The 19160-nt window shown below is 44.8% G+C and overlaps 2 protein-coding genes across 3 annotated transcripts; one reads left to right on the forward strand and one right to left on the reverse strand.

Annotated features, from left to right (window-relative positions):
• Positions 1 to 5772: 5772 nt before the first annotated feature.
• On the forward strand, positions 5773 to 15203 carry LOC120414161 (metal-response element-binding transcription factor 2). Of its 2 annotated transcripts, XR_008211927.1 has the most exons (8): positions 5773 to 5942; positions 8565 to 9467; positions 9524 to 9629; positions 9685 to 10053; positions 10112 to 10347; positions 12004 to 12802; positions 12859 to 13662; positions 14049 to 15203. XR_008211927.1 is itself a non-coding variant. In XM_052706814.1 (7 exons), the coding sequence occupies exons 2-7, from the start codon at positions 8602 to 8604 to the stop codon at positions 13510 to 13512; spliced, it is 3030 nt and encodes a 1009-aa protein (XP_052562774.1). In that variant the 5' UTR covers positions 5773 to 5942; positions 8565 to 8601; the 3' UTR covers positions 13513 to 15203. The 2 variants fall into 2 exon arrangements, 1 of the variants encoding a protein (XP_052562774.1); XM_052706814.1 differs by having other exon boundaries at positions 12859 to 15203.
• Positions 15204 to 16376: 1173 nt separating this feature from the next.
• LOC120414182 (outer dynein arm-docking complex subunit 3-like) lies at positions 16377 to 18584 on the reverse strand. Its single transcript, XM_039575260.2, has 4 exons — positions 18319 to 18584; positions 17348 to 18256; positions 17098 to 17275; positions 16377 to 17032 (listed from the first exon to the last, which is right to left on the reverse strand). Exons 1-4 carry the CDS (start codon positions 18407 to 18409, stop codon positions 16387 to 16389), a joined length of 1824 nt encoding a protein of 607 aa, XP_039431194.1. The 5' UTR covers positions 18410 to 18584; the 3' UTR covers positions 16377 to 16386.
• Between the last annotated feature and the right edge of the window lie 576 nt (positions 18585 to 19160).

Genomic DNA, 19160 nt, shown 5'->3' on the forward strand with positions numbered 1-19160 from the left:
CACATATTGCATTCTTACCGTTCCCTACTGATTGAACTAGATACAACCTTTTTTCGGTTTTCAGTTGAATCAATGTTGCCCATCGGAATTTATTATCGATGGTGGCATTTTTTTTTAAATTGAAGAATAATTATGTATACGTACAGGAAAAAAAGTGGTGCGCTAGTGTGCGTACGCGAAACGTCATCGAGAAATTAAAAGTGAGAGTGTGTGCAACATGGAGTTAAACTTTCTGTGCAGTTTCTGTGAAGGTTCCCATAGAGTTATCTACGTGGGCATGTATTGCGTGTACGTACACGAAAAAGATTGAGGTTAAATTTTGTACCAGCCAGCAAAACAAATGGCGTGCTAGTGTGTGTGAGCGCAAGCTTAGATAACTCTATGGCACTTTGAAAAGTTTAACTCCATGTTGCACGCACACACTCTCACTTTTAATTTCTAGATAGAGTTATCTAAGCCCGATCTCACGCACACTAGCACGCCATTTGTTTTGCTGGCGGGTACAAAATTTAACCTCAATCTTTGTCGTATACGTACACGCAATACATGCGCACGTAGATAACTCTATAAAGCTCTATCGAGAAATTAAAAGTGGGAGTGTGTGCGTGCAACATGGAGTTAAACTTTTTGAAGTGCCATAAAAAACTTCACAGCAACCTCACAGAAAGTTTAACTCAATGTTGCAGATTTTACAGCTCGATACCGCTCTCCTAGCTTCATTAGTACCCAAAAATGAGTAGATCGCCTAATTCAGTTAAGTTTAAATTTGGAATTGGCTTTTCTAGTTCCAGTGAAGCGTGTAATCTTAAGTTCTAAAAAAATACTTTTTAGTACACAAACAAGGTCCCAGTCAACTCGATCGGAGTTTTGAAACGGATTTCAATTCGAATCGTTTACAAATTCCGTTTCAAACGCAACAACCGATTCCGTGTACGTACCGATTGTTGCGTTTGAAACGGAATATGTACGTAAACGATTCGAATTGAATTGGATATTTTGAAAAACAATCAGATCTGTAATTGGGTACTAAAGCCCTATGTCAATTTTCATGTACAACGGTAAAAACACGATTAAAAACCATTTCTAATCCTTTTTTTTTCATTTTAATGCAAATTTTTTTTTGACAAGACAACATTTTTTTCGATGGATCAACTATGGTCCCCTTGGAACGAGCTGTCAAGTAGGAGCTTTTCTGTCACGAAGGACCGCGAGGTTAATTTTTCAAAATTGATTCAAAAATCCATTTTAAACTCTTTGTGGTCGTACAAAGGGTCATTGTACTCAGAAAAATAAGCTTTATCGCTGTAAACAATAACATCAGCAATCTAAGCTTCATTTTAGGACCCAATTGTGTCTGGACTGCGTCCGCTTACGCCAGTCACTCAAATTTACCAGATTATTTTCCGAGTGGGATCGGGAAACTGCTGTGATTTTCCGCTGCGCGTTATTGAAACAACAAGCCATAGTTTCAACATTTGCATGGAAAAAGTGTTTTAAAATGCAATTTACACTAGTTTAGTTGTTTTGCAATTATTAGTTTTCAATAATTGCAAGATTTGACGAAAACTAAATGCTGTGGCTGGGAACACAGACGATTAAAACCAATACAACCGCAGCCAACCTGCAGGTTCCAAGCTGTCAGCTGGCCTGACAGCCAGGAATGCCAGGTTGCCAGATAAATCTGGCATTGCCAGATATTTTGGGCTGGGATGGGATAAACAAAGAGAAAAAAACCTATTGTCAAACTAAACCACTTTCAACATGGCCGCTTCTGTCAACCTAAACCAGCCCTTTCTTATGAGGAGAAAATGAGAAGTATTGTAATTTGAGTTGAAAAAAATAAAACAATTTCAAATCAATTTCACAAATAATTGTAGATTGCATTAATAGACTGATTAACATATTTTCAATTGTACACCGAATGTTGACTTATCAGCCTTTTATTTAAAAAAAAAAAAAAACAAAACATTTCATGAACTGGCGATTCTTTTGCTCATTTTATTGTTATTTTTTTGCGCGTTACATAAAAATGTCATCTAGATTGAACAATATTAAACCCGTGCTTCCCGTGAAATTAAAATGTGGCGTGACCGAACAACATCGTAGAACTGGATTTAAAAAGCAAACAAAAAAATGGCCACAGTTTAGCCTATTTGATTTTTTCGCACCTTTTCATTTCAACACGTTTCCACAAATTGAAAAACAAACTTTTGCTCTTTGAAGTGAACGAATTGCTACAAATTTGAATTTTTGCCAGCCATTTCTTTCGATTCTGACACCTTAGGTCGTGCGACCTATGGAATGTTAACTTTCGCACTAACAACAATAGTTGAGTAAAAATTGCCGCTGAATTCGCTTTGTAAATGCCGGCCCCGATGCTCTTCAAGTGTGCTCCTCTTTGGGGAACTGGGAAAGATTTATTTACTTTCTTTGCGTAACGGGACAACGACAGGAGCAGATCTAAGAAAAAATCTCCCCTCCCATTTAATGACTTGCAGGCTTTTTAGGATTTTTTTAGATTGAAGTAAGAAAACGCATTTAAATCATATTGCATTTTTCAAATCCAAATGAAAATTTAAAATCATTCATATAAAAAACACATTAAAAGTTGAAGAAGTGAACATTTTTTGACTCGTCGTGATCGTATCTTATCATTTACCTCGAGTCATCTTTCATTTGCAACCATTTCTAGTGATTTGTATCCGGCAGCTCCTTATGATGATTATCACGTGATTATTTTTTTTTGGGTTAGTAGGATAAGGTATTGGCTTTTCGATGCCTCCCGAGCTACGATGCTATGGGGAGGACTTTCATAACAAACCCGTCGGCGAGCCTTCCGAGCAACGATGCTATGGGAAGGTCTTTCTAATTAGCACACCAAAACACTCGCGCACACATACTGAATAAATATAATTTTTCATCACGATTACCCAGACGACATTGATGATATAGGAAAGACTTTTTTACAGTCATTTACAGTAATACTTAAACTTATTTTACTGCAACAATTCACACGACGTCGTGCCTCCCGATCAACGATGATGTAGGAAGGACTTGAGCAAGCCAATCAGGCTGAAACACGAAATAAAATTCTTTTCTTTTCACACACAATGCCACATAATTGACCGCGCGTCACCACCCAACAAATTGAACTGATTTTCTTCTGCTTGTGGGCAAGCCAACCAGGATGAAACACGAAATAAAATTCTTTTCTTTTCACACACAATGCCACATAATTGACCGCGCGTCACCACCCAACAAATTGAACTGATTTTCTTCTGCTTGTGGGCAAGCCAACCAGGATGAAACACGAAATAAAATTCTTTTCTTTTCACACACAATGCCACATAATTGACCGCGCGTCACCACCCAACTAATTGAACTGATTTTCTTCTGCTTGTGGGCAAGCCAACCAGGATGAAACACGAAATAAAATTCTTTTCTTTTCACACACAATGCCACATAATTGACCGCGCGTCACCACCCAACAAATTAAACTGATTTTCTTCTGCTTGTGGGCAAGCCAACCAGGATGAAACACGAAATAAAATTCTTTTCTTTTCACACACAATGCCACATAATTGACCGCGCGTCACCACCCAACAAATTGAACTGATTTTCTTCTGCTTGTGGGCAAGCCAACTAGGATGAAACACGAAATAAAATTCTTTTCTTTTCACACACAATGCCACATAATTGACCGCGCGTCACCACCCAACTAATTGAACTGATTTTCTTCTGCTTGTGGGCAAGCCAACCAGGATGAAACACGAAATAAAATTCTTTTCTTTTCACACACAATGCCACATAATTGACCGCGCGTCACCACCCAACTAATTGAACTGATTTTCTTCTGCTTGTGGGCAAGCCAACCAGGATGAAACACGAAATAAAATTCTTTTCTTTTCACACACAATGCCACATAATTGACCGCGCGTCACCACCCAACAAATTGAACTGATTTTCTTCTGCTTGTGGGCAAGCCAACCAGGATGAAACACGAAATAAAATTATTTTCTTTTCACACACAATGCCACATAATTGACCGCGCGTCACCACCCAACTAATTGAACTGATTTTCTTCTGCTTGTGAGCAAGCCAACTAGGATGAAACACGAAATAAAATTCTTTTCTTTTCACACACAATGCCACATAATTGACCGCGCGTCACCACCCAACAAATTGAACTGATTTTCTTCTGCTTGTGGGCAAGCCAACCAGGATGAAACACGAAATAAAATTCTTTTCTTTTCACACACAATGCCACATAATTGACCGCGCGTCACCACCCAACTAATTGAACTCTCATCCGCGTGCTTGAGCACTGAGTTAAAAAACATCATCAAGAAAATTTGAATTGTCAAGCTATCTGAATCACAGATTGCTTGATATTTGTTTTCAAACACGAATTTTCTTGCAAAAAACAGAAGAAGAATACAAACGTAAACACTCAAAAAGAAGACTCTATCCAGCCGTCCCGTCCCAGATTTTGGGTAGCAATTTGAAAAAAATAATAATTTTATATTTCTTCCAGACTTTGTTAATTTGATGTATGTTGTTTATTTTGTAAATCTGTAATGGATAAAAAGTGAAAATACACCATTTTTTAACACAATGTTGCTCATTACTTTGAGTAAAGTGGCTTGCCAGATTTTTTCCAGATTTTTTTCTGTTCAAACCTGGTAACCCTGCTGACAGCAGCTGCGACGTCAGCAGTAAGGGAGCGTTCTTTTATTACGGAAAATCGGATTTTTAGACACCCTTTCCCCCCTCGTAACAAAATTTCCATACAAATTTGCAAAATATTGTATGGAGCGTAACACGGCCTCCGACCTCCCCTCTCTTCCCCTACTGCGTTACGTAATAAAAGAACGCTCCCTAACAACTTAAAAAGTCAAACGCCCAGTTTTCGAAGACCATTCTTGCAATGTATTTCGTAAAATAAAGACCTATTTTATTCCGTGTTATATTGGTTATATTCATTAGTGTCTTCTCATTTGGCCTCGGGCCGCACGATATGAAGAGATTTTGTGAATACACAACTAAAATTTAAGCGTTTTTTTTCGAAAATTCAAAAGATTTTTAAATCAACCCAAACATGCTTAAAATGATTCTAAACGCAGGGAAATGCATTTTAAAGTGATTTAAGCTGATTACATTTTATTTCCTTTGAAATTTTGAAGTTTTTGAAAATATTGTTTTGCCCTCTAATTTTTCGGTTAACTTTGAAGGGTGGGAAGACAAAAACTTAAAATAAAATTTGAAAAAAAACGAAGTTGACTTTAAAGCTGTTGGAGCGAAGGCGCCGAGTACTCATATTTACACAAAGAATTTTAGAGCGTCCGCCGCGGGATTCGAACCGGCGACCTTTGGATTGTGAGTCCAGTGTGCGGTCCAATTGATCCACACGGGTGGGACCAAATAAAACAAATAAATAAAACCAATAGAAATAAAATTTGTACCAGCCTAATAAATCATTGAAAAAAAAAATTAAAAACAAGCTGGAGCCGAGGCTGGAGCTACCCTATAGAGCTATCTAAGCCCGATCTCACACACACTAGCGCACCATTTGTTTTGCTGGCCGGTACAAAATTTAACCTCACTTTTTTTCGTGTACGTACACGCAATACATGCGCACGTAGATAACTCTATATATTAATATATTTAAAAAAAAAAAGTTTTCAAAAACACGCCAACCTCCTCGTTGCAAAAACCTTGCCTTTGCACAAACGTCAAACCGTTGTACTAAAACTTTTGACAGCGCGCCGCCGACGACGACCCACAGTGCAGTGCGAGAAAAAGCAAGAAAAAGATGGCAGCTGCTGCTTTTTCCTGAAGGAATTTTCGAACTAATCAGCGGCGAAAAGGTGTCGTTTTCCAGTGTTTTAACGGTGCAAAAACCCCCGCGGAAGCTGCTTCAATGGCCACCGGATCCGGACAAGGTAGGAGCGGACGGAACGTGGCGCAATTTGGGGGTTCACAATCGATGCGACGACTTCGGGCCAGCAGGTTTGAGCCCCCCCTTTCCGAGGGTGATTTCTTGGCCGCGGTTTCGTCTCGCAAAGGGAAGAAAACTAGGAAGGAAAACACGGTTGAAAACAAGTCGGCGGCCTGTGGGGTCAAATCCGGTGTGTACGGAGCGCGCCGCGGCCGCGACTTTAATTGATGGTTCGCGGGCTAGAAGTGGCTGAAATTGCATAATTAGCGCCCGCCGAAGCAGCTCTTCCCCGTTTGTTACTCCTCTTTTTTTGGGGGGGCTCACTTCCATTCGTTGATTTTGGTGAGAAAGAAGTGAGGATGGGGGAAAAACGGAACGAAATAGTGGGTTCTACCGTGGGGTTGGGGGCAAGAGGTCTGAGCGGGGTGGAGGAGGAATGGTTTTTATTGGAAAAGAAAGAAGAAAACAGAAATTGGAATTCCGCTGTACTTACCCCGCGCGTAGCAGGCTGGTGGTGCTTACCTCCCTCACAGCATTCGGTGGGCAGCACATGAGTGGGTGGGTGGTGTCGCGAGAAAGTGGGGAGTGGCGCTCTTCTCTCGTTTTCCCACCCACTCACGCGTGCACCCGAAATTTGACCGCGCGGGCACCATAACCCGCGGGAGAAGGTGGTTAGAATGAGAGGCTTGATGATGAAGTCGGTCTTTGGGAAATGTAACGTATAAAGCTTTGAGATAAAGACATCGACGGTGATTGGGTGGTGGCCAGTCAACGACAGAATATACCGGTTGAGAATCAAGGGCCGGTTCTGTAACCCGAGCATTATTAACGTGCACAGCCCGCACATGGCAAGCGGCGCCAATGTCAAGGACGCTTTCTACGAGCTTCTGGACCGCTAGTACAGGAAGTGTCCAAAACACGACTTCAAGATTGGCATCGGCAACTTAAACGTTCAAGAGGAGAAGTTTAGACCGGTTTTTGGGAGGTTCAGCGCTCGCCAGTAAACGAACGAGAACGGCCTACGACTCATCAATTTCGCTACCTCCCGAAACATGGCCATACGTAGTGCCTTCTTCCAGCACAGCCTCCTCTACAAGTACACCTGGAGATCACCAAACGAAACGAAGACACAAATCAACCATGTTCTCATCGACGGTACGCACTTTTCGGACATAATCGACGTCAAACCCTATCGTGGCGCGGACAGCGACTCGAACCACTACCTGTTGGTGGCAAAGCTGCATCAACGTCTGTCCGAAGTCAACAAAATCCGTTACCGTCGCCCGCAGCAGTATAATCTGGAGCGACTCAAGAATATTGAGGTCGCTACCCAGTACGCGCGAGAAGGCGAAAAGTGTCTGCGAGCGCCATCGGGTACGCGGACCGAGTTCGATGGAACGGATGGTACGAAAAGCAACGTCAGACGATTTTGGGCCGGACGAAAGCAGCGCCACACATGTGGCTGCTGCATAACACCCGTGGGAACAAAGAGTCGTACGAACACCCATTTCTTTCGGAACAAGAAGCCTGGAAGAGTTGGAGTGCAAACGAAACGCGCAAGTTCTACAAGAAATTCAGTCAATCCCGGAACGGCTTCATGCCGTGACCCGAATGTGCCGGGATTAGGACGGAGGAATCTTGACGGACGAGCGCGAAGTGATCGAAAGGTGGAAGCAGCACTTCGACGAGCACCTGAATGGCCCAGAGGCGTAGTATCAAAGTGATAATGCGAAACTCATCAAGATGGGCCCGGACAAGCTAGCGGCCTGTCTGCACCAGCTGATAGTCAAGAACTTGGACACAGAACAGCTCCCGGATGAGTGGAAAGGGCGAGTAATATGCAATTTGCAATGTGAGAACTATCGAGCTATCGCTATTCTCAACGCGGCCAACAATGTACTGTCTCAGATCATCTTCTGTCGTCTGTCGGAGCGAGCAGGGGATTTCGTTGGGTGGTACCAAGCCCAGATCCACCTGTTCATCAATTTAAAAAGCCGCGTACGACTCGATCGATTGCGAAGAGCTATGGAAGATCATGTACGAGAACGGCTTTCCCGAGAAGTTGCACAGGCTGGTAAAATGTTTATGTACCTCGGATCGTTGGTGACGTCGGATAACAACTGTAGCAGAGAAATTCGGAGGCGCATCATCACCGGTAGACGTGCCTACTATGGACTCCATAAGGCCCTTAAATCTGGTACAAAGTGCACCACGTACGAAACGATGATTGCGCGACGGACATCAGCCACACTGCTTGTTCGTACGAATAAAAATCGAGGCAAACGATGAACGATCGCCAGTCTACAGCCGCGTTCAAATGTTTGTTTGTCTGTGATAAAAACGCGCCGTCGCGCTGACATCGCTCTGCACTTCTCGGGATTATGTTGAGTTTATGTTGCTAGTAGCGTGCCTATCCGGCTGATGAGAGGAGAAACGATTGTTGTTTTTATTCGTTCCTGGAAATGCAGTATGCGCCGCTTGTTTCTGTGGCATCATTGCTGACGCAGCTCACTGTCGTGTTTTTAAATTGTGGCACTCGTCTTATCTGGGGCATGAATAAGAAAAACAAACGAGTTCAATCACTCTGAATGCTGCTAACTTTTGCTTAATTTTCGCTCTTTTTCAGAATACCGCGTAAATTTGGTCAGTGAATTATCACAACAATGTCCGCTAGTGATCTCCAGTTTTTAGCATCGAACTCATCCTCGTCATCGTCCTCATCGTCGTTGTCCTTGTCTCGTCAGTATAGTGCACAATCGAAAGCAAACAGCACCTATTTGTCCTCAAACGGGTCAAAAAACACTAAGCTAGAAGAATTGGCCCAAGCCAAACAGCAAATCATCATCCACGAGCTCCTTAATCCGAACTCCGGACCGTTCAACAACTACCAGCAGGTTCTGCCGGAGGCAGGTAATGTCGCAAACTTCACGAGCTCGGTAAACAACAGTTCCATAACGATCCTAACGTCGCAACGTCAAAGCTCGGATCACGGCGCAGCGGCCAAACCCGCGATGGTCCTCGACCGGATCGACATCTGCATTAACAATCATTTCAATGAGCCACGTCAGCTCGATGCCACGACGGTGGTGCCGGCCTTGGCCGGACAGCAGACCAAGGTGAACGAGAAGCGATCGAGCACCGACCTGGAGCCGGACTCGACGACCTCCTCGCTGGGACAGCTTCCGGTGACGCCGGAAAAGAATGGAGGCGGCGGTGGCGGTACCAAGTTCAAGCTGCAGGAGGACGTCCTGGTGGAGCACAAGGACGGACGGTTCTACCTCGGTACGGTGATCGCGATCGGAACCGGCCAGTGTCTGGTGCGGTTCAACGACAACACCGAGTGCTGGTCCGACTTCCGGGAGCTGACGAAGCTGAGCAGCAATGATGCAGACGATACGCCCGCTTGTGTGGTGTGCAAGCGGCAGAACGCCGAAGATAACGTGGAGGTATGCGAGAACTGCGGCCGCGGGTACCACATCAAGTGTATGGACGGGAACTTTGAGAAGAACGGCTACTGGTTCTGTCGGATGTAAGTTTTGGGATGAGAGGGCTGGAGGCAGTTACTGAATTTCTTTTCTTTTGCAGGTGCACCTCGCCAAACGGCAAAAGGAAGGATATCCGGTACGTCTGCTCCGGAGTCTTGTCGGAATCGCTGGACCCTCTGACGGACAAATCTCAACTATCGTACAACGTAAGACTTGGCCGCTTTGATTAGATATTCCCCTCTTACAACTTATTACTTCCAGATTGATGCGCTCACCTGGGACGCGCTGCACCGGGGAAACCAGGAACGTCACTACTGCTACTGCGGCGACGATGGCGATTGGCTGAGAGAGATGATACAGTGCTGCCGGTGTCAGCAGTGGTTCCACGGGCGGTGCATTCGCAGCCTGCAGTATCCGATATTCCTGGGCGATCGGTTCTACTTCTTCATCTGCTCGATCTGCAACCACGGGCACGAGTTTGTGCGCCGGCTGGAGGTCAGCTGGCCGGATCTCATCCACCTGGCGCTGTACAATTTGATTGCGCGCAACGGGAAGCGGTTCTACGACGTTACGAAGGCGATCGCGGCGTATGTCGAGGACAACTGGAAGACGCTGCAGATGTCGGAACAGGTTCGTCAAATCCTTGTTCGAAAACACCGTCACACTAATCAGCCGTATCCGTTTTCAGATGTCCAAGCTGTCGCCGAACGCACGCAAGGAAATCATCACCCAGACGCTGACCAACGACCGGATACGGTTCAGGTGTGGCAGCGAGATCAAAAAGGGGGCCACCTTGTGGACGCTACGTCTGGCGCAGCCTCCGAACCCGCCGAACGTGCTGCTCCAGCCGGGCCAGGTCGTCACCGAGCACATGCTGACGCAGATGTCCAAGGAAAACCGGGCGTACCGGTTTTTGCCGCGAGTGTAAGTATCGAGAAGGGTTACACTGCTTGATTTTGTCGTTACAGGTTCACATTTTAAGAGCTTTTTTGGACGAGAAGTAACAATAGTAAAGCAGATGTCTGCCTCCAACCGATCTAGCAGTAGTGGAATCCCAAGTCAGAGCCTACCCGACTTAGCGTGTGACTCTAAACAGTAACAGACAGGTTCTTCGGTGAAACAGGATTCAAGATATTCTTGATGATGAACAGCTCCCGGATCCTGATCTAGAGATGGTGAAGAGTGACATCAGGAAGCTGAAGAACAACAGAGCTGCCGGCAAGGATCGTTTACCCGGTGAACTCTTCAAATATGGATGAGAGAAACTGGCGAGGGCGCTTCACTGTGTGATTTCCAAGATCTGGGAGGAGGGGAAGCTACCGGAGGAATGGATGGATGGTGTCGTGTGCCCCATCTACAAAAGGGCCGATAAACTTATCAACGCGGCCTACAAAATCCTCTCCCAGATCATATGCTGTCAGCTTTCACCCAATGCAAGGAGGTTCGTGGGGCCCTACCAAGCGGGCTTCATGAGAGTAACGGGTTCGAAGAACATCGGCCCCCCAAGTCTCACCCCTCTAACTGTTGGTGTTGAATTAGAGGAGGTGAGCGAGTTCGTGTACTTGGGATCGCTGGTAACCGTCGACAACGACACCAGGAGGACGGATGTTTTGGAGTTTTAGAACGGAAGGTGCTACGAACGATCTACGGTGGAGTACAGATGTCAGGCGGAGTGTGGCGCAGACGCATGAACCACGAACTGCACGCGTTTCTTGAAAAACCGACCATCGCCAACCAGGCGAAGATCGGGTGGCTCAGGTGGGCCGGCCATGACGCCCGACCGCGCTGAACTAGCTGGCGGTACAGGCAGAATAGCAGGGAAACCGCGCGCACGTTGGGGAGATCAAGTGAATGGTGATATCCGGAAGATCTGTAACCAGAGAAATTGGAGAGTAGCAGCACAAGATCGAGAAAGATGGAAGCGTCTTCTTGCTACAGTACGTGTTCCTGGTGCGATGCTGATTGGTGCACGTTTTTCAGAGGAGCTTAAATATGTGATCATGAAACCTTAACACAGGTAGATTTATTTTTCCGAACGTAAAAATCCCGACTTATTTGGTTTCGGTACTCTAGAGAGAAGCTTACGTTCTAACCGGAGTTGTCAAAACTTCTTAGTACGGAGTGTGGAGGAGATACATGCAGGGATCCCACCGACGACGTTTACGTCTGAAGAAAGAGAAACAGAACCCGCAAAGCTGTTGAGTTTCACCCATTAACGCTGAGCAAGCTGAAGGAAACGGTACGATCAGTGAAGGATTGATCTGGTGGACGCTTTGCAAGTAGTTGAAGTGGATCTACTTAATATCGTCAACAAAGCGCTGTCACGAGGTGAATTCCCAGACACATGCTGTCGCTGCAGAGAAGGTCATGGAAATGATCGTGTAGAAAAAAATCCACGATCGTGATTGACCGAGCTGGTGTATTGCTGGAAGAGAAATCCGTGAGACCCAGAATTAACTATAGTGCTTCATTCTAGATCAATCCAGCAGTAGTTGAATCCCAAGTCATTGTCCCAAATATTTTTTTTCAGTTCCATCATTGTCAATCACTGCTCAGGATTTCTTCTGCATTCTATTCCAGAGCCCTGGAGAAATCGTTCGTCAACGATGCCGCCAGTCGGGAAAAGATGACCGGCGTCAGTTACTGCTCCCCGCTCGTGTCAGAGGATGACATATCGGAGATCTCCGAGGACACCAACCAGGACGAGAACAGCTCGGACTACGAGGCTCTAGCCGGTGCTGGCACCGGAGAGCACCCGTCCGACCTGAACGGAACAACTGCCGGCGGCGCAGACGCGCAGGGTCGGCTTAACAATTGTGTTGCAATATATAACAGTACAGGGAAAAATGCTAGTTCAAATTTAAGTGAGGCACTATTCAGCTCGAACGCCAAGGACGGCTTCCAGCTGTTCGGAACGGCCGGGTCGAAGCCGCACAGCGATGCCGGCAGCGTCGCCAGCAACGGAAACAGGCGCGCGTTCAAGTCACGCCCCAAAAAAACGGACAGCGAGAAGTCGTTCGACATTTACGACTCGTCGGACGATACCTCGCGAACCACGCTGGATTTGATCATACCACCACCCAAAGATTTCACCGGACGAAACAATCCCTTCCACCATCCGGCGGCGGCGGCGACGACGGCTTCACAGCAGGTTGCGGGAAGCGGTCAAGGCGGATCGACCGTCGTCGTCGGGATGGGCAAAAGCAACGAAACAAAAGACTTGACGCAGAAAGTAGGTGCGAGTAGTGTTGTTAGTCATTTGAGCAGTAACCTGGTGAACGGCGAGATGAGGGTGGCGCGGATCGTGAAGCGACGGCTCAGCGCCCGGGACATCCTGAACGGGTCGAAAAGCAAGCGGCGGAAGTTCCGGAAAAGTTCGGTGAGTTGTGAGTTGGGGAAGTCGGAGTCAATTTTGTTGAATGTGTTTTCTTGTAGGTTATCGGCACCACGTTGACTACCTATGCCGCGCCCACCGCCAGCATACCGTTCGCCGGACAATCTTCCAGTCTGATAGCTTCGCTGTTCTCGCCCGCTGGAGACGGTGGCGGCTGGCCAAGTCAGATTACGCTCAACCACCTGCTGCCGTCGTCTGCGTCGGCTTCCTCCTCGGGCAGCAGCACTCCGGCGCATTGTTCCTATCCCACCACCCAACAGCCAAATGTGGCCGCAGCGATGGTTCCTCAGGCACTGCCTACCGCCATGACCTGCCCGCCGTCTTCGCTGCCATCCTCGCTTCAGGTATCTTCCGCCGAGCTGGTCAAGCGGAATCCTGCCCACGGTCGCCGACTGCGGCAACGTCAGGAACGTAACTACGCGGAATCCTCGCGGCGAACCAGTGCGCCCTCCGCCGGATGTCCACCAGCGCTAGCAACCTCTGGAATGCCACCGGTTTCACCCGGAAAATCCGGATCGTCCTCCTCGGGTGGCCCGGCTGGTACCGATTTGCAGTCCTCGCTGAATCTGTACTTTGGGGCCGCCCACCGGATTCTCAGCGGTGAAAAGTTCATCATCAAGGGCAAACGGGTTTCGCTGTCCGGTCGGGCGCAGTACTTGATCGAGTGGGAGGGCTGTCCGGCACCGGTAATGTAAGATTTTAATTAAATCTTTTTTTAAAACTTAATCGTGGAATAGTCTTTTGGGTCGTACAAGAACAGAGAATTGATTCCAACGAGAGTGAATAGCTTACCACAACGACATTCCGCGGGTGACGGCGCAAATCGAGGTTAATCGGAACGTGAAGTGAGTTTCGTGTAGTTGTGTTATGTTCTACAACTCCGCAGTAACAGTTCAATAGGGCGAATTTGCGTTTGTAAACAAACACCCTCTTACTTGCCGTGAACTGTCACTTGAGCAAAAGGGATAGACTGTTTGTTTACAAACTATTGAACTGTTACTACGGAACTCGTTACTAAATATTTATATTTCATTGATAAATATGCTTTTACAACATTGTTTTATTGGATTTTTTAAAGTTCCTTGAGTATTTTTTCATTTGAAAAAATCTTTTTTTAAATTTGAATGGTTCTTCTAAGTTAAAGTTTTATAAATTTTTAACATTATCCTCATTTATATGAAAACGCAAAAAAGAAGTGACGCAAGGAAATATAACATTTTTAGTTGTTTAGCCTCCAAAACGTCTCAAGCCGCGCTACCAACTAGTATTGAAAGAAGACATCCTTCCAAGCCTGGAGAGTCCAACAATCTTCGAACAGGATATGAAATCAGGAACAGAAACAACGTAGACTTTTTAACGATAGCCAGCAGCCCTCATATTTTTGTACGTCATTTTACAAACGTCGCTCACAACTGGTATGAAAAAAGCACCGCGCTAGGAACAAGCTCCAGCATCGTTTGAGCCGCCAACTGTCGAAACAACCTACGCTGAACGCAGCGAATTAAATGATTTTATTTTAAACTGATCAACTGCCAAAAGTTACTAAAGCTAGTAATCCTAATAAGCTATCAAAATAACCCGTAATATCGCGTAATGCAGAGCCAGTACATGTTCTTTGTTGTATGTGAAACCCCACCTCACTTTTTCCACCTTCCCTGAAACCATTTTGCTTGGTTGCAGTTTCGTTTGAAGTTTCGTTAAATTTATTGAATCTGTGCGCACAAAAACAGAAGATTGCAAAACCGGTAGAATAATTCAGAGAGACATGCAAACGAAAAACTCGATTCGTTTTAAGGAAACCGATCACTGCCGAATTGTGTGTGCTAGTGTTGAGTGTGAAACACGGAGAAAATTCCCAATCGTGTGATCGCGAGTGTGAATGTGGTAGTATCAAAATTACGTCCCGTTGGGACTGAACGGAAACAAGTAGTAACAATTTTTTAAACGAAAAAAATAAAAACTAAGGCGAGTAAACAAAAATCAAGCACTGATTAATTAGTTCATAAATTATTTCCTCAGTTAAACCTAACATAGACCCGTAAACCTAAGTCCTTATTTGAAAACCTCTGTTGATAAAGATTCTGTTACAAAAAACTAAGTTGTAGGGTGCAGTGTAGTGTTTTTATGTGAGCTAACGAAATCGTAAGCGGAAATATGATCATCTCTAAGTTAAATAACAATTTAGCAAAAAGTATAAACAAAAAAACCAAGCGTAACAGATTGCGCGCAAACCCCCTTTCTTTTAGAAACGGTTCTACTAGATGTTTAACACTATATAATTAATTCAATCAAACAAACAAAAATCGGATTGCTTGCCCCACGGGCGAGGATCTATAAACGGATACTATGAGTGTATTGTAAATTATTATTAAATCGAGTATATAAACACAAAACAATAAACAAAGCTCGGCGAAATTGGGTCACGTCGGCAAAGTGATGCAGACTGACACCAGTCAAAGGGAAGAGCAGAAGATAATGGTCTAAAATAAAAGTGGATAACACAATTGAAAATTCTAAACGTGCCGAGAAAAGAAATTACTCTGCCGGAAGTGTATATCACCCGATCCTTTTCTACTGTACAAGTGTCAATAATATTAAGTTTTGGAACCTTTATGATTAATCTCGACGTTGTTGTTTTTTTTTCTAGGTTTTGAGGAAGGCCCATCTACAAACGTACCTACATGGATTGTTGCAGTGGACAAACGTACAACATCGTGTTGCTAACGTTTGGAAATACAAAAAAAAAAGCCAGAAGAATCCGTTGAAGAATTCAGCCAAAAGCCAATCATTATAATCGTCAATATCTCTACTAAACTCCCTGCGAGGGATTGAAGACCGTCACAATGTTATTACACGCAAGGAGAAATGCCAATAGAACCATCAAAAATGTAGAACACTTTAAGTAACAAAGGGAATGTTAAAGTTGACTTCGTATTTATGGGGAGTTAATGGAATCAGCAACGATTTTTTGAGCTGGATCATGATTTAGCTTTATTTTAATATTGAAGTCCGTAATAGAAGTGAGCTTGTGGAAGTTTAAAGAAAGGATGGGAAAGAATTTCTCTTAAACATATTTCTTTATTATTTGTTCGAAAGCCTTATTTATCAAATTATTTATGTGTGTCATTAGGGCTTAATTTATATTGAGTGTCAATGCGATTGAGTGCTTTACCAGTTTTAGGCTGCCTGAAAAAAGAAACGCATAGTTGTTCAACTTGTTAAACAAATTAATAATTTTAACTGAACGTTGAAAGTTTGGTAAATCGATGCTTCTGTGCTCTTTTCTTCTAAGCTTGCTTACACAGAGGCATTGTAATTAGCATTGAAATCAGACAAACCAGAAAAATATTAATAGCATATAAAGGATCAATTTATCAGTGATTTGAACTAGCAATATTTTTTTGATTGTGTTATTGATGCACATAATTAAAATTTACTTGTCTGTGTGATTGCTTGGTGATTGGGATTATTATATCATATGAGCATAATTTCATAAAATATTTCACTTTAGTAATTATATGCAGTTATTCGACGACTGCTTTCAGAAACCAATTCCATCTGTAAACCCCTCAACGCCTCTTGGTTGGTGGCGCCCGGAAGCCCTTGCGTCTCGACTTGGCTTCGATTATCATGTTCGCTTGCCGCTTCAGGTAGCTTCGCGACGGAACTTCGGCCTCGTCGTCCGAAAGGACCACCGTTGTGCCCGGTCCCGGCGAGGCGGACGAAACCTGTGCCGTGGCCCGGCCGGCAATCAAATTTACATAAACCGGCGGTAGGGGCGGTGGTTTTTCGCGATCATCCGCCACGGAGGACGTTCCCGCCGATGGGCTAGAGGCCGGGATTTGAAGCGCACTCGGGGGACGCATAGGTGCCTCACTTTCGTCCTCGGACAGCCCGCTGTCGATGTCGTTGGCCAGTTGACCACTCGCGATCATTCCGAGCTTGATTTTCTCCTCCAGAATGTTTCCCAGCTCATCGACAGAGATATCTCCAACGGAAATGTCCATTAGATCTGGCTGCTTTGTGGGTGTCCTGCGGATAAATTGGACATCCAAGTTCTCGTCGATTTCTCTCAGGCTCAGCAACAGCTCCACCAACGAATCTTTAATTGTGTTGAAAACGTTTCGCGTGTAGTCAATCGCTTTCTCACACTCCTCGCGACGTGCCCTCTGTTCTTCGATCGAAATACGAAGCTTTTCCAGCTCTTCTTGATTGCTGCAAAAAATAATAAATGTTCTATTAACGCGCTCCCACACTCCACCCTAGTTAGCTGTACTGACACATCACTATCTTTGACGTCCGCAAATTTAAAAGAATCTAATTGTGTCGTCATTAGCTCCCGTTGGGACTCCAACTGCTTTTTCTCGTTCTCGGTGACCGTACGGAGGTACGTCAACCTCGCGGACGCCTCCCGCTGAGCCAGGAAGCGCTCGACGACTTCGGCGGCCGCGCTGACCCCTGGTGAGAAATGTTGGTAAAATTAGTTTGGGTCGTTAACGATCAATTGCATAATCGATCGCGTCAAATTACCAGTAGCTTGCATCAGTTTCTTAAACTTCTGCTCCATCGAAGAGGCCGAATCTTTGCCATGGCCACTGGAGTCATCGCCCTCGCCCTTGGTTCCAGAATGATCTCCGGAAGCGGACAAAATACTTTCCTGGTGCATAAGTGTCTTTCCGGAGGAGAAAATCTTCCGCTCCAGCCGTTCCAACTCCTGCTTTCGCTCTTCAACCTGTCGCCTAAAGTCCAGTGCTTGCTTCTCCCGCGCCTTGTACGCGTAATGAGTCGTCTGCTCCTGGCGCTGAAGAATCGATTTGGTATTGTCCCGCATTTGCATCGCTTCCTTGTGAACCGCCTCCAGCTTCGTTATCTCCGCCTGCTGTTCCGTGATCGCTTGCTCCAACTCCAGCAAGGAACTCTCGAACTTTTCAGCGTCTCTCATCAGCGACAGCTTGATACCACGATACTTCTTGCGGATGTGTTCCGCCTCCATCCACTGTACCGACGTCCGGTGAATCTCGTTCTCCAAGTGCGTTATCACCTTCCTGTTCGCATCCTCTTCGATCGTTTCCGGAGGATTCGATCCATCACTCTTCGAGTATTTGTAACCCATCAGCTTGTGGTACTGCTCGACCAACTTTTGGTAGTATATCTCCCTCTTCTTGTGCTTTGCCTCGGTTGCATCCGCCTGTTTATTTAGATCGATAATCTTCAAGTCCACGATGTTCAGCCCATCTTGGACGGTTTTCGCGCCGGGTGGCAACTGCACCCGCCGTTTAATTTCCTGAACATTCCGCTGTGCCTTTGCGCTGTTTGGATTGTGCAAGTAGGACAGTTTATTGGTCAGCTCGCGTACTTCCTTCTTGAGCTCCGAGATTTTCTCGTTCTGAGCTTTCTTAGTGTCCGCCCATTCCTCGGTGTAAGCTTTCTTTTGACCCTCTGTACAAAAATGCATGTAAGTTGCGTTACTACAGTCTACCCAACAAAATCTCACAACTCACCCGCTAGTTGAACTTTTTTCTTCAGCTCGGCGATCTTCTTGTTGGTTAGGGTAAGACCCTCCGCGTTCAGAATTGGCTTAGGTGTCGACATTTTTGAACAAAATCTGCGTTGTAGAAATCGGAGAAAATTCCACGATACTTACTAGACCAAGTAATAGCAGACAGTGAACAGTATCGATCTAACTGGCCGGAATAGGAAAACTGGGCGTTTTCCCTGGAAACCGCAATGTAATGGAATGGCATGTTCGGATAGGTGTTTTGGCACGTTGTTTATTAAAGTAAACATGCTGGTTTTGATTGACAAACACTTGTTGCTCTAACTAGAATGCTGGAATTTTCCTTGGCACCGTTGTATTGTCATACATACACTTATCACGTGTACGGAAGTTTCCTTGCACTTGGACTGCAAAATTTAAATTTGAAAAACCCTTCACTCTTTTAGTTCATTGAAATTTTTCATGATTTTTTTAAAGCATTTCTTGTAATTTTAAAAATTATGATGAAGGCAACACTAAATTTAACGGTGCACATCAACCAGAGCTTTTAAACCCAGATGTTTGTTACAGGCATTTTAGTATCTTCAAAAATACGGGAACTTTCAATATAATTTATAATTCATCCTTCGAGCAGAAACTATAGTAATTTCTATACAGATTTACAAAAAAAATGTCAATTTTTATAATCTAATTATTTACAGATTGTGTCCGTAAGTTTAACAATTTTGGAATAAGTCAACAACTACTTTGGATGCTGTGTACCCTTAATGCTCAGTTTTCATTTACGTGTTGAGTATTGCACTCGATCGCAATTTCTCGACTAACGATTAAGATTTATGGATAATA

This window comes from Culex pipiens, chromosome 1 (assembly GCF_016801865.2).
Source record: "Culex pipiens pallens isolate TS chromosome 1, TS_CPP_V2, whole genome shotgun sequence".
Classification (NCBI taxonomy): domain Eukaryota; kingdom Metazoa; phylum Arthropoda; class Insecta; order Diptera; family Culicidae; genus Culex; species Culex pipiens.